General features: G+C 38.3%; 1 protein-coding gene across 2 annotated transcripts in view; it reads right to left on the bottom strand.

Moving 5' to 3' along the window:
• The window catches only part of SNX9 (sorting nexin 9), a 63,071-nt gene that overhangs the window by 23,627 nt on the left and 15,375 nt on the right, over nucleotides 1-24,069 (bottom strand). Inside the window, exons 2-7 of one of the 2 annotated variants that reach the window (XM_056486263.1) lie at nucleotides 19,629-19,715; nucleotides 17,222-17,296; nucleotides 15,926-16,048; nucleotides 2,440-2,623; nucleotides 1,515-1,668; nucleotides 98-182 (exon numbers count right to left, since the gene is read on the bottom strand). In XM_056486263.1, the coding sequence (XP_056342238.1) occupies nucleotides 98-182; nucleotides 1,515-1,668; nucleotides 2,440-2,623; nucleotides 15,926-16,048; nucleotides 17,222-17,296; nucleotides 19,629-19,715 (708 nt within the window). The remainder of the gene's footprint in view (nucleotides 1-97; nucleotides 183-1,514; nucleotides 1,669-2,439; nucleotides 2,624-15,925; nucleotides 16,049-17,221; nucleotides 17,297-19,628; nucleotides 19,716-24,069) is intronic. The other variant, XM_056486264.1, reaches the window with a different exon arrangement.

The following is a 24,069-nucleotide window of genomic DNA, read 5'->3' as shown; positions in this document are numbered from 1 at the left end:
GGAGCAGGATTATAAAACCCAACCAACCAACCTAAAAAAGAAAATCAAAAAAATCCATACCACTCACACAGAAAAATTATCCACAACCCCAACTTACAATTATGGGAATTTTTTCTTTGGGTTTTGCTAGCTGCTTTGCCAACAGATACTGTTCCATTCCAGGTTTTGCAAATCCAGGAAATCTAACAATAAAATGAAGTCATTAGTTAAGTCCGGATTCTCCTTCCTTTGACACATGCAGAATTACCTGCCATTACAGGAAAAGAAATCCCAAGTGTTTCTCAAGTATAGAAAAGAGTTTATGTGAATTACTGTAACAATCAACATTTCGCACTGAAAAAAGCAGAAAAGTTTTGGCTACTGACATCCAGGTGTTTTGTGGGTGTCTTGTCTTCCAAACAAAATAGGAGGACACAAAGTGACATATATCACTCTTCTGCAGCCCCACTCTCTCTGGAAACACCACACACACAGATGCTCATGCACCTGAGATTTCAAATTATGAGAATTCAACCATGGGAAAGAATGATAAACAGAAGATCTATCACGTGCTTATAAACATGAGCTGTCTTAAATAATTTATCCACAAATTAAAAGAAAACCAAACAATCACTATAATGTTCTTTAAGTCTTACAAAACGCCTTATAAAAAGCAAATGGTGCTTCCTTCTAATTAGGAAGATAATTAGCCCTTGAAGTACTGCCAACCTGCTTGCAAAAACATGAGCAGTAAAGTAGGACTTACTCCATAGACAAATAAAATCTCTTAAATAAGGTATTTTTGTGAGTTTACAACAAGTAAACAATAATGCAGAGGTACTCATGCAAAACTGGACATAAGAATCCACTGATGAACAAAATAACTAGTCTTGCAGGAACCAAGGAACCATTATTCTACAATCCGTTTCCAGTCTGCTTTCATCCACTTAGAGATTACCAAACACTAGCTCTCAGAGTAACAGCAGTTTTAGAATAAAAAAAAATAAGCTGCTACATGAGATAATGCTAGTATAACCCTGACAAAGCTTGACTCTACTGTAAGATTTTTATCTATAAAATCGAACTTTGTGGCTCAGGAGTCAACCTGAATGATGCACCAACACAGTAGAACAAAACATTTCCCCGCCAGAAACTCAAATTGCTGAAGAACTCTGGGGCAGCATCTCTGATCAGTTTCTACTGTATGGACAAGTCATCCACCACCTTTGACTTTCATTAAGAACAGAATGTCAAAGACAGTTAAATTTTAAAGTCTTGAAATTCAGGCATTGTGAAAATGTCATCTGCCTGTATGACACCTCCAGAAATTATACAGCTTTGTCATGTACTTTCAAGCTGTCAGGGACCTGTGTCCTCTGCTTGCTTAAGGAGTGTGCTGAACTACAAATCCACCTTCTTTTCTGCTCCAAAACTGTAGTATTTACATTGCTTATTTCAAGGATGTTGATTTTACACATCTTGGCAAATTCCAATTCTCTTCAATATATACACATTTTCCCTGCATTTTCCATTACTTGTTTAGTGGTAACTTCATAGCAGCTGCACGAGAATTTCCACGCTGGATCCCCCCAGCCTCTGATGCCTCAGTCTCCTTGTAACCAAGGTAAGATGGTGAAGTTGATTTTGGGTCATCCCAGTCATCATCCCAATCATCGTCATCAGCAGCTGCTAAAGTACAGGAGGGATCAGGGGATAGGGAAAGCAGAAAGTTATGCAATTTCTCTTCAAAAGCAGAAGCAGCTTTTTAGCACTCACACACAAATAATCAACCAGGTAAATATATTAAAATCTCTTTCAGCCTTCTTTATTACGATTCCTCCTCAATTACCAGTATCTCCATCAAATACAACCTGCAAAGCAGTGCACTAGAAATCCACTGAGGGAGAAGGAGAAAACAATAAAATAAAAAATAAAGAAGAGATGATGGTGTGTTAAGATGAACTCAGCTGTGTTCCATATTCACAGACTCCAAGTTAGCATTCCCCAGTTATGGGTTCTCCCCTTAATTTAAGCTGTTACTACAAAAAGGTAGAGAAGCCTTCTGAAAGGCTAGTCACTTCTTTGAATCAAGGATTTAAGAGACTATTCCTTCAAAGGCCTGAGAGCACAAATTCAAGGGAGTTTAAAAGTTCAGTTATGCAAGCTGAACAACAGGCCTGAGAATAGATCACGTATGCACAAGACTTTGGTTTGTCAGATTTCCATAAAAGTCTGAGGTGTCTGTTACTGTGGATCCAATTTTTAAAAAATTATTTGACTTTTAAAACCCTTATTATTTTAGTGTCCAGATTACCCACACAGCAATGTGCTATCAGGAAACTGGTTTGGCTTTGTTTTTTAAATAAGCCATGGTCTATAGTTATGAAAGATAAAATAATTCTTACCTCTACTGTACACCTACTCTAATTTATTGTTTCAAAAAGAGCATTTTTAGCACACCTGGTCCTTGATATGCCTGTGGATGACCAAACGCTGCTGCCGCCTCCCAGTTATTTGAAGCGCTGTTTCTCTGTCCAGCTGCACTTTCAGGTTTTGCTGCCCAGCTGTCAACAGCATTTCCGTTATCCCAGTTCCCAGATTTCCCAACGTTCCAGCTGGACCAAGGATCGTTGGCAATGCTTGCCTACATTGTATAAAGACAAAAGTAAAGAAGAATTGCTGAAGAAACGAGCAACAACCACGTACTTTCTTCTTGGAAGTTTTTCATCTCCTGCTGGTAGGCTGAGTTTGCATTCAGCACTTCACTTGTTTGATTTAGAAGCAGCTGCCAAATCTTGCATTTCCAGCTACACAACTCTTGCATGCAGCAAGCACTTGGAAGAACTGATCAGCTTTCCAGCAATGTGACACCAATACATACTAATAAGAGTGCTTCTCCTCCGGGCAATTAAATTATTTGTTGCAACAGTGTTAGGAAGCAATCTCACCATGGTAATTATTTTACATTGACACCTTAGTAAGTATGGTACTTGTGAACTATTAATTACCTAAAGCCATGGGCTAATTAGCACATTTAAAACTGGAACTCAGAAGTCAAAAATTAGGTTTTTACAAACACTTATTTTATCAACTGAGATGAGTAGCTTTACTAAAAGCAAATAATGAATTGCCCATCCATGCCATTACTACTGGTGTGGCAGTTAGGGAGTTAAAGCCTAATCTGCAGAGCTTCCCTGTCAGAGCTTAACTCTTTCACAGTGAAGATGGGGAAGAAAACAGACATTTGCCAGGGAGCAGTCTAGTATCTCCCTGTAGACCTGCTCTCTCAGCACAAGCTTGTGGTCAAGGCACTCACACACCCCCTTCTGCTAATGCTGTTGTGGAGGTGGAAACCTCAGTGAAGCAGTGCAGAGCAGACACGCCTCTAACTGCTGCATTTGGCAAGTTCATCTTGGCTTAATCGCTTAGCATCTTGCTCAGTTCCTTGATTTCAACAATACACTTTGAAAAAGTATTGACTAGTAAAGTGTAGCCTACTCCAGACATTTAGTGCAAAGATTTGAAGGCAGAAAGAAAAAACTGCACACATATCGAAACTCACACACCCAAAGTGTAGGAGGAAGAAAGAGAAGAGGAAGGAAAGTAAACAAAGCTGAGAAGGCTTGTCTTGTACAGCAGAGGGAGAAACAGAGTTTTGCAAAAAGAAGTCTCAAATCTTACTGATGCTAGTGCATTATTTATATCATGAAGAAGCATATAAAAAAAAAAAAGAAGTGCCTTATATAAATTAATTACTATTAGACCACAACATTTACATGTATCTTAGAACATTTGCCAATACAGGAAATTTAATAAAACTCCCACTAAAAACTAAATTATTATCTGCCAAAAAAATTGTATAAGTATCTTACACAAAAAGGTACAGCTACTCCACATTCCAATTTTCTCCACTAAATATTATTTCATTTTAACTTTGATATTCTACTTAGGGATAAGAACTCTCCATTCAGTTTTTCCTCAAACAAAGTCATCTGACAGATTTCATAGACACTACCAAACCATAAAGACTCAAAAATTATGCTATCACATAACACCTTTATATATTTAGGTTCACAATTCTTTCCAGGATCTTCCATTCAGAAGACTCAAAAGTGTCAGTAGGTCTCTAGGAACTGACAGAGAGAAACAAATTATGTGGACAGCTTCCACAGTGATAGCTTGGGGATTTTTTTATTTTTAGGATGAAACTGATGTAAGAACACTACTCCCTGGGACAGCAATATTCTTGGATAGCTGATACCCATGCTACTTCAAGCGAATTACAAAAAAGTTGCTGGTAGCTTAAACCAGTCTGCTCTCTTCCTATCTTCACCTGGTATGGGTTTATGTAAAGAGAAATAACCACACATGGCATTAGTCAGAGATCATTCTTTACTAAATGAAAACACACAGGGCTGGGGCCCAACCACATGGAAAAGCATGCTTGCTTCTAGCATAACTTGGAGCACCTAGAAAAGACTAGTTTGCATACTATTAATATACCTATACTTCTGCAATATATGTTTTACTGATCACTAGCAGATGAAAGCTCAGACGTGGTATGACCACCAAAAGACTGAGTCAATTCTTCCTCTTTTCTGTAGTAGTTTATGTGAAATCTGGTACATGAGTAAGTGGTAAAGAAACCTTAAAATCTGCTGCAAAAAAAGAGAAAGGCAATAATAGTGACACTACTAAAGAATTACTATCATGAGCAATCACCACACTTGCAGACAAGTGTTGATATACTGTACAGGAAAGGGAAATGTATTACTTTAATTGTGCTCCCAGATGTCTTATCTCCATGTACCTATATGGAAGCACTCTTCAAATCAGAAAAAATTACTTCTGAGGTGTCCAAGAAAGCTGTGGAGTAAGCTCTTGGCCCTAGGTGTATCACCTAAGGGCTATAAAAGGGGTGGAATATGCTACTTTCCCCTCCATTCCTTTCAGCCAAAAGGTCCTCATTTCTTTCTGAAGCACTGGAGAAGAGAGTAAGAGATGACTTAGGAATTTATAGATAACAACTTTCCAAGAGCACTTACTCTCTTCAACTTTCTTGAAATGTTTTCCTATACACACACATACTGTGGACACTCCTAAGTGGCCCTCAACAATCAATAAACATGGAGAAGGGCTCAGGAATCAGGCCTGCCATCCTCAAGGTCCTAGACCATCACAGAGGACCAGCTAAAGACATACCAGTTATTAAAGTGTAATCTCAGCTCCACTGAGCAGTTCTGTGGATCTCAGCAGCTGACAATCTTTATACAAGAAGCCATTTATATGGCCTAGCTCTGGTTGAATAAAACCTAATTAAACCATCAAGTATTTTGCAGGTGATTAAAAGCTATGTTCTTACAGCTTTAGTTTTCCATAACTGAAATTAATAATCCTCTGATCTCTCCTTAGTCATCACAAAAAAGGTGAAGAGCCCTTAGAAAAAGTTGATATTTAGTCAATATAATTTGATACAGCACACCTAATATCCAAGTATTCTTCTCAAATGTACATAAAAAGAAATGCCACACCATACAACTAAGAAATTGATCAACCTTCAAATGAAGCATTGCATCTCCTTGCTCCCCAAGGTAACATCAAACAAGTACACTGAGATTAAATTCAAGGATAAATTCCTGAAAGGCAGCTGATTCTCCCTTTTGTAGACTACCAGAGACTTGCTCACTCCTACTGTCCCAGGAGAAAAAACAAAACAAAAGGGCTATGTCAGGAACGGACAACAGAGGGAGCCATTACTGAATGCTGTAAGAGGATTCCACTAAGGGCAGATCCAAACTCACTACAGAAAAAGATCATTACTGGTGGGGCCTGGGGGATGGGAAGAGAAGCCTAGTATGTTTTTAAAGATCCAATAATAGTTGAATGAGAAAAAAATCCACCACAACAGAAGAATCCTCAGCTTGGAAGTGAAATGTCAGTATCTTTACCAAATGAATAATGAATTACATAGGAGAAGTGACGTATTTGCTATTTTCCAGGGAACCCAAAGCTATAGACAGCAAAGCTAAGATAAGGCACTGAGGTGTCTCCCTGCCCTTGCTAAAAATCTTTATTTCATCTCCTGGCCAACTAAATTGTTTCTGGCAAACTCCTTCCTCATATTAATGTATGCCTCTGAGGAACCAATAGATCCATTCTACTGCTGAAGGACAAAAGCCAAAACAAACACAATGTTCAGATGGTAAAACTAACTTAAGTACCCAGAAAGACCTAGGTTAACTGTGCCATCAAAAATAATGACCTCCAACTGTAAGAAATACACCTTGAAATCTACTCAGAGACAAAAGCCATGCTGAAGCAGTGAGTAGCAAAAGTAAGCCTGATCAGATCAAGGGAAGTTCACGACAGCCAAAGCTGCAATGAGAAGTGTTATGCTCTTGAAGAGGGCTTTAAAAGAGACAGACACCAGAGAGCAATGGCAGAAAACACAAGAAAGGTCAAGGTGACTCAGCTGAATAGCTCACAGGAATGAACATACCTCTCCAGTTTTATAGCTGCCTTAGTTACCTGCATGGAAACAAAGCCTTAAGCATACTTAGACATGACACTAAACTTAAGTTCTTTAGATAATAGTCTCTGATACATACATTAAAAAAACCCCAAACAACTAAGTGAGTATATAGACAGACAGCTTAAAAATCAAGTGTTTTTCTCCAAAAAGAAAGATGAAGGGCTAAAAGCCTACTCTAAGCAATCACTGTTTAAGATAACACATGCACATTAGCAGAAAACTGAAGCATCTGCCATACCCATGATATTTTATGGCTATGCTTTCTTCTTGGTAGATCATTACCTTAGCATTGTGGTCCAGGGCATTTCTTTCACTTCTGAAGGAAGGCCCTCTTTTCTACAGTACAACATAAACATCCTTAAAGAAATCCTCTAGGAAAAGCGAAAGTGGAGATGGGCTAGATTTTAAAGAATAACCAACCTTATGGACTTAGATACCAGACTTGAAAGCAACATGTCCTCCAGAAGCAGCTGGCAAGGAAGCTGTAGCAATGCTGTCCTAGGAACCCCCATTTGTCCCTCAGCCACTCCTGTCTTCTCACTTCCTTCCAGAGGAGACCATCGTCCAACACCTCCACTACCAACCCCATTGCCCCCTTCATAACTCTGCACAGGAGCTGGGCTTTGCCTGCTCACAAACAACACAAAGCTCAGACACACACACTGGACACCCTTGTTTTCAGCAGGAAATAAATCTAAACCACCAGTGGACAAACTCAGATACTACTGTGAAGAGCAGAGCTGTTAGTTTTTTGTTCTTTTCCTGTTTCAAATTCCATTTCCTTACTTGTAAGGTCATTCACAACCAAACTGTACTAGGAGTTGCATTGCTTGTGTACAGTGCAGGCACAGGACTTCCGTCTATCAGCTCCTGACGCAGTTCTAAAAAAATCCATCTTTGAAGTACAGAATAGTGTTTTAGAAAGATACATAATTTAGACTTGAGTAAAGAATACTCAGTGATAGGATGAGGGGAGGGAAAAAACATCTATTGTCACCCTGACTGCTGCAAGGAATTTTTTTTCCTAATTAAAGTTTGCTTAGTTTCACCTTTTAGACACTAAAAATCCTATATAATTTATTCAATGGAGCTCTCTCAGGCTTCTGTTTTTGTTACTCACACCTGCACATGTAAATGGCAATCAAGTCACTTCTTTATATTCTTGTCTTCTCTTAAGCTGATTTCAATTCTTAATGGTTTCTTATTGAAACACAGACAAGATATTTCAGACAGTTTTCTAAGTAGCAATCACAGCAATGCCAGAAAGAGAAGAAAGACTCCTTGTTCCTCTTCAGTGTTGTCTAGTGTCATCTAGACAAGCTAGGATCAGGCTACAAAGATTGAACAAGGTTTTATCCTTCCATTTTGGGAAAAGCACTCTATTTTTGTTTGGAAACAGAGGGGAGGGGTTTCCCTACTTGTCTTTTTGTTTTATTATGTTTTTTAGGAATTCAAGAGTATTACTGGCAATTTTCAGTTTATCATTTTCAATTACAAATGCCCATGATTCTACTTGAAAAGGAGTCCTCAGTGAACAAAAAAAAAAAAAATCAGGAAGGAAGGAAACTACATATTGCAGTAAGCCCCCTGCTGTGGTGCAGAGGACCCTGCAACACGTGTGCCACACGGCATTGTAAGTGTGCAAGTTAGCAGAAATGCTCACACCAGGATTGACAACATTGTCACCATTAGCAAGTTAGAACATTCTTCATACTGTCAGTGCTGAACCAGACCACAAGGTTACCTCAATTAAATAAGAAGTCAAATGAAAACAAAGGTAGTGCAGAGTCCTGAGCAAGGACAACCCCAGGCACCAGGACAGGCTGGGGCTGAGCTGCTGGGGAGCAGCTCTGCAGAGAAGGACCTGGGGGTGCTGGTGGACAACAAGCTGTCCATGAGCCAGCAGAGTGTCCTGGGGGCCAAGAAGGCCAATGGCATCCTGGGGTGCTTGAGGAAGAGCATTGCCAGCAGGTTAAGGGAGGTGATCCTGCCCCTCTGCTCAGCCCTGGTGAGGCCTCATCTGGAGAGCTGTGTCCAGATCTGGGATTCTCAGGATATGAGACATGGAACCCTTGGAGCAGATCTAAAGGAGGGCTGATGAAGGGACTGGAGCATCTCTCTTATGAGGAAAGGCTGAGGGAGCTGGGCCTGTTCAGCCTTGAGAAGAGATGACTGAGGGCACCTCATCAATGTCCAAAAGTATCTGAAGGGAGGGTGTCAAAAGGATGGGTCCAGGCTTGGTGGTGCCAAGCAATCAAACAAGGAGCAACAGACAGAAACTGATGCACAGGAAATTCCACCTGAGCATCAGGAAGAACTTCTTTACTGTGTGAGTGACCATGCACTGGAACAGGTTGCCCAGAGAGGTTATGGAATTTTCCTCACTGGAGATAGCCAACAACCATCTGGACACAATGCTGTGCCATGTGCTCTAGGATGACCCTGGTTGAGCTGGGAGGTCAGACCAGATGACCCCTTCCAATCTGACCCATTCTGCAATTCTGTGACTCGGACAAGAAAAGAAAGCATACCAATACTAAATTGTGGAAAATTATTTCCATAGTCAGATTTTGCCTGAGGGTATGGGTGCAGATGAAGGCGAGGAGTGATCACAGTATTACACTAGTTTAACAACTTCCTGCCTAAGCCTTTGCATTCCACTGGGTCATCCACAAAAAAGCTCAAGACAACTCTGTAATTGGAATTGATAAAATCACTGTCATATGTTGGATGGTTATTTTTTATTTATTATTTATTATTGTAGAGAAGTCATTGGCTTGTACTTTGCTTAAACAAGAGTTGGTCAAATTCCTGTTACCAGTCTGAATGCAATATTGTGACTGAGATGGTGGAGGGGAAAGAGTTGCTTTCAAATCACATGCAGCAACAGAGGATTTTGTAGTGTCATTATCTGTAACAGGAACTAGAAGTTACAATTGTAATTGTAACTCCCATAGAGAACCTACCTGCATATTTTATATGATAATTTAGCATACTGGTTTAACAAGACAAACTGGACCCAGTCAAGTACAAGTGACTTACACTTCCTGTAATGATACTTCTGCTTTACTATACACACAGAATCATCTGAGAACGAAAACGCTGTTACAGGAATTTAATAGCATGCATGTCAGAATTTCCACATAACTAGAATACTGCACTCTTACTAAAAGCACTATATTTATTTTTTTCAATCTTAGCATTTCTTGCTGCTCACAGCAATTCTGGAAGAGGGAGTGGGAGTTATGGTATGCAAATTCAACAATGACAATTTGCCTTTCCAGCACATCATTGCAAGAAGCCTGAAAGATATGAAGTAAAATTTTTGTTTCAGCTTCCTTAGCGTTCTCCCTATGCATGTTCAACAGCTCATGTCTACACACCAGGTAACTTGAGTTGCCTCAGCTCCTGGACATCAAATTAAGTGTTTTCACTAACTGCTTATACATCCTGTCTATACATAGGTCCCACAGCTTTCGGAAGGGAAAGGGTTTTTCACACATAAGAGTCCATTTATCTTACTTTTCTTCCGCAAGAGAAACTATCCCAAGTGATTTCACTCTTACCACTGGATAAAACAATACAAACATGAGAGGTTTCTGTTAAATGCTTCCTGTAGCTACCCATGGGGCTTTGCTGCTCTGCCCACAACATAACTGAAGACAAAACACGTGGATTCTCTAGGGTCAAGAGGAATCAATAGAAAAATCTGTAATTCACAAAAATATAAACTTTCAGGGTACTTATTTTATCCCGAAGTAAGAAGATCTGTACAGTCATCTTCATAGAGAACTAGACTTGGCAGTGATTAGAGAATCAGTGTCAAGAAAAGGGAACAAACTCCTCTATAAATGCAACTTACAAAAATAGTTCTTGTACCAAACTGTATCTTAAATATAGGGAAGCCACATCTACAGCTCTTACATCAAAGTAGCTGTGATCCACTTCCACCCTGAAATAGATAGACAGTACTCCAATTTATTTTCATTTGTACATTTCTAATACTAGCTTTCTATTTCAGAGAGGGAAATGAAAAGAAAGAAAAATCTGAGCTCTAGAAGGAAGGGAGGAGAAATCATACAAACGAAAATATACAGTATACTAAAATTTATAGCATTTCTATCCATGTTCAAGGCTGCAGGTTACACAGGCTGTAAACAGCTGGATTACATTATGGCTAGTTGTACATACAGTCTGCTTACAGGCCACTAATGAAATTACTGTACAGAGTGTTTTAACTTCTCAATAAGAAGAACTAGCTTGTGCCAATATAGCTGCAACAAAATCTAAATAATTCAGATAAACACTATCATTAAAAGGGAGCTGATGCTTGTTCACACCTTTTAAAGAGTTTTAGGTTAGATAAATGAAAAATACCACAAATTGTGGCTCATAATAGGGGAAGAGATAATTTTTGTTAAAACAACAGCCTCTGAACCTGAAACACAAGCAAAATAAATGTCAATACATCTGTAACTAGAAAAGCACTAGTCTTAACCAACACAAAAAAAAACCCCAAACCAAACCAGCTGGAGGAGACAACTCAGAATGAATTTTACATTAATTGCTGTATTTCCATACATACTTTAATTATGAAGGCTCCAAATGCCACCAAGATAATAACCTCTTGGATAACTGCAATAAGAAGCACTATCTAAAAGTGTGAAACAGAATATCCTCTATTGCTACAGCCCCTGGAATAAACTCTGCATCAAAAAAAATACTATAAGACAAAAACATGTAAAATTACAATCTTTTTGTTCACTTGGTTTAACTGACAAAATTTATATTCATTTCAGTGCCATTATTGCCAGTATTATTCCAATACCAAGAATCTACAGATAACTTACTTATATATATATATGCAACTCCAACAAACAGAAACAACATAAGTGCTGATATACTTACTCACTGGCTGTTCCAAATGACTGTCTAAAATTAGCACCTTGCATTGCTGCTCAGAGGAACAGTGGATTGACAGAGAAGATTATTCATTTCCTCTGCTCTCTACATCCCAGGGCTACCAGGTCAAATGCAGATGAGACTCATACAAAAGCAAGCCAAGCCTCCATCCTTGGCAACTAAGGCTTCCTTTAATTGTATTTTCTTGAATAATTTTTTTATAGCTTTTTAAACATTAAAGTGCAAATGTTATGGGTAGATGCAACATTAAATTTTCCTATCTGCTTATTTTCTTCTTAGTGTGTAAATAGTCACCTTGAGTGAAATTTTTCTCTCTTTTGTTTTTAATTAGCTTTACTACTTCCTCTGATTGCTTCAATGTCCCCAGCATCTTCTCAGACAGCTCTTTAAAAGAGCAGCTGCAAACTTTACCAAGGCAGCCATTGATCGGACACTACTGATGCAAGGAATGAGCAGGAGAGACTGAACTGCCAAGGGTCAGGTGGAACTCTTCTCTCCTCCTTAGGAAGTATCTCTGTGCCCCTTTTATATGGTCACCTTACATCTGTGGCAAACCCAGGTAGGATACAATATCAAAGTGTTGCTGCAGTTACTGTGTCTTTCTCACTGAAGAAAAGGCAGGAAAAGAAAATGCTTTTAATTATTGCTTTATAATTACTTTTCAGGAGACTACTGAACAACAATAAAAACTTCTTAGGAAAATAGACAGGGAGCAGAACAGTGTTTGAGTGAATTATGTTCACCTAAAACAAAAAACTTATGGTTTCCAGAGTAGGAAACCAAAAGTCTCTTGTTTGACTGGAAAGCAAAAAGGGATGGGGGAAGAAGAGTTCTTTGAGTGGACATTTGTCTTCCTGAGTAATCGTTATGCATGATGGGCTCTGCTTTCCTGGAGATGCCTGAACACCTGACTGCCCCTGGGAAGCAGCGAATGAATTCCTTATTTTGCTTTGCTTGCATGTGAAGCTTTTGCTTTACCTATTATGCTGTCTTTATCTCCACCCAAGAGTTTGCCCATGTTCACCCTTCTGGTTCATCTCTCCCCCACTCCTTTGAGGGGGTAATAAGCAACTGAGTGGGCTGAACTGCCTACCAGGGTTAAATCACAACACTGTGGTTTAATTGGTCTCCTAAAAATAGAAAAGGAAAAAGCACCACATTCACATTCAACTCAGCCAGATCTATTTTTTTTAATAAAGCTTGGTACGGAAAGACTACACAACAACCTGGTTTGTTTTTTTTAAACTTACTGTTAGAAGAATAGAAGGAATTCTAAGAATTAAAACATCTTCTGACTTACTGAATTGGGGAGTGGGGGCGTCGTGCAACCATGTGTATGTTAGAGTGACAATGTTTATAGAAAGCAGTTTCTTCAATACAATAGCAGTACGAAAAAATTCTAAAACTTCTTTTCATTAAGAATTGCTTTTATAAAGATTTCTTGTAATAAATCCCACTATGTTACTGCAAAATATAATAGATACCATCAAATGCCAGCATTTAGGAATACTGCTACTTCTTACTCAGTCTACCAGACTAATTTATCTACAAACATTTTAGTTTCCACTACTGCGCCACCTCCAGCATCTATTCCCCTTACATTGACACATAATTTGTCATTTTTTTTAACTCTCCATAGCCTGGATGTGAGTTTCATTTAAGATTAAAAGCTTCGTATATTGACCTAATTGGTCATTAAAGCACTTGAACCGGCTGTCACTTGCAACTGTGTATCTGAACTCAAGCCAAAGTGCCTCAGCGAACTCACGCTGGAAAACATAAATGTTATCACAACCAAATTCAGAGAAATACATCTAGGAAGAAGGGCCATACCCACAAAGTAGGACATTGTATTCTTACTGAAAGTGGCTCAAGGAGACATGTCAGTATGCAGGGGATGAGTGACTCAGCCTGACCTCCTGATGCAGTATTACTGGAACCAATGCAATAGTTCACTCTATCAGGTGTTTCTACACTGGTGCAGCAACCTCAAACTCGTCTGACACCACGCAATTGATGTATACAGGAGCAATGCACACACTTCACAGACATGTCACAGGACCAAAGCCACGGCAGAAGAAAACCCACTTTTTTCCTGAGAGCATGAAAACAGGCTCTTGTACCACACAGACACAATGAAGGGACAGAATTTCTTAATTAAGAAGACAATTAGCCATAGAATTTTTGCAAGGAGAAAATGCCTGCACTAGAGAGCTCTCTGATCTGAGAGAAAGGCCTAACAGCCAAAAGTGGAAGCCAGAACTGCTTCCAGACTGCTTAGTATACAAATTAAAATCCAATTAGTAATAAGCCATTAGAAAAAACTACCAGATATATGTCAGAAGCTGAGGAAACCAGTCTTCAAATCAAGATCTACAATTTTCTAGAAAATGCATATAACCGAATAGCAATTACTGAGCTCAGTTAAAGAAAAAAAGAATTGGGAAAATGAAAATAACTTTTGACATGAAATCCTGACCACACAAGAGAATGGTTCCTCCTATGAAAGAAACCCACGAAAACTGAAGACCCAAAGACACCAGCCTGATGAGATCTGCCCCCACTGCATCTTGCATGGCTTTGACTGCATCCAGGTACACAGTCCTCTCTCTCACTCTCCATGTCAGCAATATACTTTTATTGTAATGCACTACAGTACAGCGGTTCTCCCAGCTATCTCACACAGCATTTCAAGGATAATAAGAGGAACAGGACACTTCTAAGAGTAGGGCACTGATGCAAATGTAACGAGCTGTTTTCATGAAGTTACTCTTTTCCAAAATCTATAAAAAAGCCTGCAATCTGCATGTATTACAGGGACAGTATATTGTTGATCTTGTGTAAACTACAGTGTAAAGGGGCGATATCTTCAAGCTTTTCACTGCTCTAGAAATACAACTTCCAAGACTAGATTGCCAGAGTAATTATTATATTTATTGTTATGTTATGCTATGCTATGTTATGTTATGTTATATTCAGAATATAACAGATACCTTTATTTTAACCTTTCCCTCTACACAGGCAAGACCTTTTTTCTTCCCTTCTCCAAGCACAAGCACCTTGTGTTAAGGCCAGAACAAGCTCTGACAGATACCTCTATCGCCATTAAAATATTCTGTCTATTTCATAATTCTACCTAAATCAAATTGTTTCTCCTCTGAGAAAAAGTACTCTCTGATTTGGCAGCAAGTAGCTGCTGCAAATATCTCATGCCTCCTCAGATGTAAAGTTTTGCTAGAAACACTACAGCAGGATAAAAAATGGGGCAAGGGTAACAGCACAGAAGAGAAGGGGTCCCCCACTCTGCACTCAAATTACTGCAGTTTTTAGTGAGGGAAAACTAATGTATAATCAATACCTTTGGCTCAGTCTGACACGAAAAACTCATGAGGCATTTCAAGAGTTCTGCATTTACCCTTACATATTAACCAGGTATCAACTAAAAAAAAACAAACAAACACTGAGATAGTCAGAGTGAGGTTTAGAGTCCTCTAGTCAGAACACGTGATCACAGAATAATAATCCTGGTATTGTCCAGCTGGCTACAAGGAAGCCCAAATCAAACACTATATAGTCAATGAACAGCTACATTCACTATCATACAAGAATATCCCACGTAGAGTTTTCAAAAGATCTCACTTCATGTCAAAGTCCTGTGTAATTAAGAAAACTAATAACTGATATTCAACTGACCTACAAACCAGATTTGTTCCCCCAGCCGTTACCATAAGTAATGCATTTACTTTCCAACACAAAAGACCTTTGCATGCTGCTGTTGGGAAAAAGGCAGATTTTGTTCTTCTGTTGACCTACGGACTTTGAAATGTTTAACTTCCTACATGTGAGACATGCACCAGTCTGTAGACCATAATAAACAGCTTGTGTTTAAGAGAATGTGTCCTCAGATATCTAACCTGAAACTAAACAGTTGCTGGTTAATGAACCAGTGTATCAGGCAAAAAGCTATGAATAGAGGGACAAAAATATTCTTGCAGCAAACCCAAAGTCAGCCTCTTCTCCAACTGACAATGCATTAATTTGCTTCATCTGTTTTAATCCAAAAACTACTCTTACTCAAATTCTGAGAAAGAAATATATCCCTTCACTCTGGCTGCTGATGTATAGATCACCTAATTAGACAACAAAAAAGAAAGCTCTGGTTCCTTAACAAGGTTAGCATAGTAAAACAAGTAGCTTGAAAATAAAATAAATTTGCTGAGTGCACTTACAGAGACTGAAATAGCCACAGATTTATATCATTGCAAACAATAAAAATGCTCCATTTCTGAAAGTGTTAAAACTATTAAATTTTCCAGCAGTGACAATATCTAAGCTGTCACACACATCATTAATATTCAACAAAAGTGTTCCTAATGAAAACACAATTACTTTAATTAGTACTTTCATGAAGGTCCATAAATACAGTACAGCAAGCAATTACGTCAATAAAACTTTCCATGCCCACAGTGCCCAAAAAACCACAAGACATACCTGATTACTGCTTTTGGCAGCAGAGTTGGTCTGAGCTGTATTTGAAGAAAGGGAATCAAAAAAGGCTTGGTCAGCTAATGAGTTACCGCAGCCAATGCCATCTTTTGCACCTTCAGTTATAATCTGAAATGGAAAAGGTTGAGAAAGATTTTTCAATTAACTGAATTATGCTTTATCTATATAATCACCATAATATAATCACCCTAACACTCATATTGCTTTAAGATGTTTGTACACAACCTTTTAAAATTCCAATTCAATTGAATTTTTTACCAGAAACTGACATGATGCTCTGGAGGATTTACTTCCACACCAGAAGGAACTAGTTTGCTTTACAACTACAACATGCAAGACAGTTGTGGCAGTGAACACCTATCAATAAATTCCTTAGAGATTAAAGGTTTGTCAGTGTAAGTGCCTGCAGACTGGGAACTCAGTGCTCAGAGGATGGATTTGGGACAGTAAGCGTAGAGAGCCAAAAGCTACCAGACCACGAGCTAACCAACCAAAGCAAAAATACAAGGTCACGTGAGCCAGCATGATCCCGCTTTCCCTTCCCCTCCCCCGCCCTTTTGTTTTTTTTTTTAAATAAACACAGCACTGGTGAATGAAGAGAGGCACATGCCTTAAGACGCTGCAGGAATTACAGCCAAAGTCTTCACCCACCTAACCAGCAACCTGCATACATGCAGACACTGGGCCATCCAAGAGTGAATTCCAGTCTTCGCACTGAGATCCCATTCCATCCCCAAAACAATACCACTGGTCTTTAAACAAAAATCAGAACTGATCAGAACTTCACACACTGAAGGGATAACAGAGGGTCTTAGTGAGAAGAAAAGCTGAGTAGTCCCTGGATTTGGTAACCCACATCCTGAGCCCCAGAAATGTGCTCCATTCCAGATTTATGAGCATGTGACAAGTCTGCCACAGCAACACCAGTGTAAACTTGCATTACTCATTTCACTTCCATAGTTCTATTTTCAGACAGGAAAAACCCCAACTATTGGACCATGAGATCCCTAAATTCCAAAGCAGATTCAAAACAACTCATGTTCTGCAGATCAAGTGTATTTACTATAGGCAGCTTCCTGTTGCATTTCTTGGGAACACCACTAAGAAGCTCAGGAGCTTTGGACAGCATGCTTGCACTGATTTCCAAAGCCAGCTACAATTGCTACAATGAGATTATATATTCCAAGCTTTCTGTTTGAGCATTTCAGTCTGGTCAGCAAACCAGAGGATGGCCTTTTCAGCAATTCTGCTTTCTCACTACAGAGCAGTGTAGTCACTTACCTCAACATAATCTGTTGGAACAAGTCCTCTCTCGCCTTGGCTGTTTTTTCCTTCCAACCAGCCTCCACCAACATCCTAAAAGAAGCAATACAGAAATAATTTTACTAGATAGATCGCACATCATGCTTCAAACAGCTCAGCAGGAAGCATTGTCTTGCTGTCAAATGTTCAAAACACAGTTATGACTGTGAAACTGAACAAACTCACTCAAAGCTGCTGAAGCAGCAGATACTCATTTCAACACAATGCAGACCATGCTGGTTTTACACAGCTATTCTGGACTTTAGATTTTAACAAGCATGAAGGGGAAAAATGGTTGATTTTTCAGCACTTTTGATCATTTATGAAACCACAGTCAAGTGTCTGGCCACAGACTGCATAAAAACATAGTTATTAGCATGTCAGTTTCAATGAATTAATTTTAGTAACAGACTATAAAGAAACAAGATTCAAAGAATTAAGCTGTTGGTGATATCTGTAAAATCTCAGACTCATTTATTGAAGGTGCAGAGATGTGGATGAGTGAGAGCTATCACCAACAGAAATGTTAAGGCTATTCTCAAGATTAAAAGAGCCACATGCCATGTAAGATTTGGACTCATTCTTTCTGCTTCACATTTCTTTTCAGAGGCAGTCTTGCACTACTAGTTTAGAAAGAACTAACAACAGTTCAGCTCTGATCTCAGTGGGACATCCTGATATTGTTTGGAGTTTTTTAAACACATATTCTACGTACACTAAGAAAGATCTGTATACCTTTGCAGTTAAGCGAAGTTAATTCCAGGACATTATGTGGAATAAGCGAGCTCTGTTTTAAATCATGCACAGCTATGTGTCAAACTAGTTCACAGATGAAAATTGGAGACACATACACTAGACAGAAATTACCGAATTCTAGGTTTTCTTAATTTGCTTTTTAACTGATGTATTTGTTTATTCACTATTTGGTCTTTCACTTTAAACTTTAATGTAATTCTGCACTTTACAGGCACTCCAATAAGAAGAAGCCTGCTTATGTATTCAAGATTTTATTCAGTAAAGATCAAGCAGTTAGTGAAATAACAACTTGCATTTATTTTTTCTTACATACCTAAAAGCTTATACTCAAGAACACAAAAATAATTAGACATCTCAGATTATAAATTCAACTATCTTGGTTAAACTACAAGAGCAATGATGTCTTGAGCCAGAGTTCATATTAGCACTGCTACACTTGACAGCAATCATCAGTGGACTTGCATGACTTGAGCTATTGCCATCTAAACTCATCATAGAAAAAAGATAAGAACCTTTGTGGCAATTTGTCACGGACAGCATTAAAAAAATTCTTGGTTTTGAGTATACTGTCTTAAGCCACAGATGTCTTGGTCAGTGAGAACTTGCTTGAAAGTGTTAATCTATTTATTTATATTTGGTCTTACTTCTGTGAAAGGCATTAAGCTCCCAGATTAATTCAAAATGTTACCCCTGCCATAGCACAGCACATTATTCAAGAGGGTGCTGGCTCTATTAAATATCTGCTTCAAGTATTTATGATCAGTGGAACTAAAAATTATCTGGACTACACATGACTAGGATCTTCAAAGAATTAAGTTTATTCTGCAGAATCCATGTGTTTTATACAAATGGATAAATAAGACCTGGCCTCATGATCAGGTGATTTTTCTTTGTATTTGTTTTAAAAGGCAAGTCTATTCACTAAGCCATATATTACATAAAAATCAAAGCAGAGTCAACTAATATCTTGTTACCAAGGGTAAGAATTATACAGGACAATTAAGTACACTGAAATTCAAAATGTGGACATAAATCAAATGTCAGTGCTGAAAAGTCCTATTCATTTAACAATGCCCTGACAGCACTGTGAAGGTATTGTAACCACTTCTTCCCTATACGTTATCCATATTTCTTTAATTATGAAAGGACACAAAAATTCAATAAAAATGTTTGTTGTGAGTTCTTTACCAAACCTGGAATGCTGAAGTCATTGACTGAGCAACTCATAACCTAATAGTGAGCTGGATGTCACATTTAAATGCAAGTGGCAAGCACCTAAAAGATTACATACACACAAAGTGTGCAATATTAGGTGCACAAAAATAGAAAAGGCATTCATATGTAAAGGTTATCACCACCACTAGTTCCTTCCTTCTACTTGTCTCTCAGCTCTGTTTAGAGGAAAACAGAGCTGAACTCATTCTTAAATACGTGGGCACAGTTTGAGAAGGCCCCATCCTCCAAAACTTTGTGTTTGTTTCCACAAGATTATTAGAAAATTCTTTTTATTCTGTTTTTTCACTAATTCTTCAGGGAAGGGTAGCCAGGCGCTTTTGGATGTCACCAGCATATGTTGGTAGAAGTAGGTCAGGAAAGTGCACTGAAGCCAGTTCCATCTCAGTTTTCTTACCGGGTTGGTGATTGTGATGATCTCCCCTTCACTGACCGTCAGCTCATTGTTTCCAGGCTCAGCAGCAAAATCATACATAACACGAGCCTGTATGTGGAAAAGAATGCAATATTGAGGCTTCCAGCTTATGTAGAAGATTTCATTAAGGAAGTATCAGCACAAATTATCCTTAACTTACATAACTTACAGAAATAGTACGTGGGGTAAAGCTGAATCTACAAAGAGCAACTCAGCACATAGGAAGCTGACATTTCCTAGATTCAAACTGCAAACTCAACAGTAACAATAACTCTAAAAGATAAAAATCTCACATGGAGCTTCTTGGAGATGATTTACCACACGGATTTAAGACTGGTTGCTCTCTGTCATATCCAGAATTATATGTACAACGTTTTCCAGAGGAAGAATGACTGGTTTCTAACTTTAGCAAACAATTTTTTTTTTTTTTTTTTTTTTCTTTAAAATACAAGACATATTCCAACTCCAATTTGGGTAAAGGCAACTAGTCCATAGAGCAAGCAATTCAGAAAAAGAAAAGCAGGTAGCTGTAGATGTAATTAACCACTGCTGTGCATAAATTGTTACATCTCCCATGAAGGGGAGGGGGGAACAAAACCAACCTAATTTTTAAGTGTTTAGATACACAAAGGCTTTGCTGTGCATTGACTCTGTTATTATACTACATAAAGAAATGTTTGAAACATTTGGTTTTACTAATAACATCATTCAGTGTACAGCAATGAGTTCCTTCTTGTACTTGGAGGGCAAGGGGAAGAAAAAATATCTGAACAAAAAGTAATCTTTTCTGTCAAAGAAGACAATAAAATAATTTCTGTTGAAATTATATGAACTATGTAATAGGAAAAAAAAATACCAAAAGGCAGACATTCACAATGAAGTCTTGCCTGTCTCAAAACTGCAGGTTGTTATGATCCTCATCCAGGCACAACTCCTTACATAAAACCAGAGGAAAACAGAACTCTGCACCCCACATTTTAATTTCACGAGTATCGTGTGGAAATACTTCTGGCTGGTGAAAAGATACTTTACTTCAGTGTAAATAAAAAGAGAGCTAAGAAAAAAGCACAAGTTTCAGCTGTTCAGCTGACAAATCTAATCCCAAACCATGTGCACAAGTCAAACACTTGGTCTTCTCCACTAGAGCAGCATGACATTGCAGAAAACCATGTGTCCTAAGCATTCTGAATGCTCCTTTGCATGAAAACTCTTCCCTTAGAATGGAGGCTTTCAGCATTTTCAGATTATGCCATGCAAAACAGAGATGAAGAGGCAAAAACTGTGTTCGATAATAACACTGACTGCTTTCTTTCCAGTAGCACATCTGGCCTCCATGGAAATATAAGAATAAGCTGCCTTTCCTGAGAAATGACCTGAAGAGAAGCAGCACACATTTGAAATACAAGAACATTTTAAGCAGAAGTGTAAAAAGCACCACTCTCCAGAGCCCTTCCCTCAGCAGTAGCAGATGGAGGTGTTGAACATGTCTTTTTAGAGCAGACTACCAAAATTTATCCACTTTCTGCAAGTCAATTTAACAACACTCAGATGCTGGGCATCTGAATCATGGGAAAAGCACCTTTCTTAACCAGGGAGTCTTCCTAGCCTTTTTTAAGTAATACACCATAGTATTAAATTCTTGCTTCTATTCACAGGAATGATGAGAGTTTACCCGGACAAAGGCAGCAGACAAATTTTATCAGCTTTCAGAAAATCATCCCCAGTAATGACCAGACTGGAAAGGTAAAATATATTTCTGTCTAATAAAAGAACAGATGCAAATACTAGATTCTCCAGATACAGCAGTGAAATAAGAGTTACTCAGGAAAAAAAAATGGAATTATTCCGATTGTAGAGAAGGAAAAAAAAAAAGGGGGATATACAGAACTTAGTAAAGTCGTTATTCCGAAGTCCACTTCTTCACCTGCTCTGGATACCTATTTCAAAAGTTAGAAAAAGTAGAAAACAGGGAAAAAGTTTACAAACAAATCTTGCTAGCTATAGTAAAAGAAATTGAAAAATAATAATACTACTAATAAAAAACCCATGAAACAACAACAAAAACAAACAAACAAACAAAAAGAAAAAAACAAAAACCAAACCAACCAAACAAATAACCCAAAAACCAAAAACAAAAAAACCCAAAACAACCAAAGAAACCCCAAAAAACCAACCATTCACAATGCTACAGAAACAGATTATTACAGACCATTAAGAATTTGAGGTACATTTGAAACCTGGTCTGTATAATGACATTTCAAACACATTCCTCATCTTTTTCTGCTAGTACTCCTCCATTCTACCTGTGCTTCTAGGAAATGAAGACCTTAAGAACTTCTGGCAAGTAAGCTTTAACACTACCCTCCTACTGTTGAGATTTAATGGGGAAATAGTATAAACCAAACCAATTCCAAAGTAAAACTAAGTGACTAAATGTTTTTGCCCCAATTAATAAGTGCATAATTAACAATGGAGAACTCCCTAGCCTTTCCCTGGGCAGACACATCAGCCCTAAACCTATTTAAACTCCTGACAATCAGTTCCAAAATACTATAAAATGGAAAATTATTTGACTTTCCAATAAGCTTTTTCCTTCTTACTGGACATAAATATTGCATCGAAGTAGCAGAAAAAACTTAAAAGATAGATGTTTGCAACTCATGCAAAATTGTAAATGGTTATGAGAAAAAGCATTTAACAAGAAAAGGATTTTAGCTCCTTGGCACTGCAACACACACACTGAATATTAGAACTAAGCTTAGGGACACTTTGAATATTCATAAAAGGGGAATCTCTGATGAATTCCAGATCACATAATGAACACCATGAAAAGAATGACTTCAAAACACAGCTTAGAAAAAAAAAATTACAGTAAATGCTGTGTTTCATTATTTACTTCTGATCATATACAAAAGGATCAAACAGTCCAAGAACTACAGGAACTTCAGAAATCAAAATATTTTGTTAGTGGAATAAAAGCCACTGCTTCATTTACAGGATACTGCGAACATGCAAAGCAAGAAAGAACCATTAACAAATCTGTTAGCTATAAGAAAATTAATTTCTTCTACTGGTTGTATGTGTATCTCCCCTCTCCCACCACCACCTCTACTCCAAGATACAAATGGTTCTGAATCCTGAAGTTATTTTGTCAGTTCCTTTGAGAAAAAACCCCTGTTAATTTAAAAAGCTTTAACTGATTTCACTGACCAGACAGCAAGTCTGGTTTTACTGTAGGCTCATAGCTCTGTTGCCTCTCTTTGCTGAGATGGCAACAGAGCATCTTCACTGGGAGTTTGGAACACATCCTGATATGCAGTTCATCTCATGCTCCCTTGTGTGAGAAAAGGCTGGCATGATTAAACAGAACCCTGCCACAGCACATGCCAAGAGGGCTCTGATCCCCACCATCTATGCACCTCTAGTATATTTTGCAGTTTCTCCAGAATGAGAGAGAGATGGAAGTTTTGTCTACAAGTCCAAGACGGGGGAAACCATTAAGGGTTAAAGGAAAATTAGCTTTTCAGCAGTATGGGTACAGAAATTTAGACTATAATAAAGAGAAGGAAATAAAAAGGAAACTGGCATTTCTTAGTGTTATATCAGCATTATTTGGAGTTGATTCTACCTGCTGTAGTTACACATTGGTTCGTAGTTTCCTGATTTACTGACTTACTACAGTGTGAAGCCTCCCAACATCGAGAAGTTCTAAGCACTGCAATCAATAATTATTACTGTCTTTTTAGAATTATGATAGAATCATGCCTAGGAATATTAAAACACCAAAGATTCCCCACATTGAAAAGCAGTATCTAGACTAATAAAAGTATTACTCTTCTGCAGGCCTGGAGCAGACTTAGCTTTCCTCCATTAGTTCTGAGTTGAAAACTTCCCTCTTCTTTCCTTAATATTAAAAACTAAAAGGAAAAAAAAACCCCAACAACAAAAAACCGAGAGCATTTGCCAACTTATTTCTGAAAGCAAATGTAAGACTCTGCAACTCTACCTGTCATTGTTAAGGCTCTTCAGTGTAAATTAAATGGGAAGAAAGTTGTCAAGCAAAAGTCATTTCCAATTTAAGGTTGGAAAGGTTACACTGCTACTTCACTAAGTTACTAGATGAGTATCCAAGATCTCTGCAGACATCCTGATCCACTGGCTTCTGCTGCATGCCCTCCTGAATCTTGAAAGAGGTGATAAAGCAAGAGAAACACCTATTTCTCAAGAGAAAAATCTTTCTGCCTTCTCCAAGATGCTTCACTCAAGGCTAGGCTCAGATGGAAAAGCACATAACCCCGAAGCGGAACATTCCTGATGTGCACAGGGCTACACTTGTCTGCATTACAGTTCAGCTGCAGCAGGGTAGCTCTGTCATGGAGAAGGACAGTGAAAGCCCCTGTGTATTCCTCACCAGCCATAAGCA

Source organism: Oenanthe melanoleuca, chromosome 3 (genome assembly GCF_029582105.1).
Source record: "Oenanthe melanoleuca isolate GR-GAL-2019-014 chromosome 3, OMel1.0, whole genome shotgun sequence".
NCBI classification, from domain to species: domain Eukaryota; kingdom Metazoa; phylum Chordata; class Aves; order Passeriformes; family Muscicapidae; genus Oenanthe; species Oenanthe melanoleuca.
The sequence above is the reverse complement of the archived record's forward strand: the minus strand, read 5'-3'. Positions and strand labels throughout refer to the sequence as shown.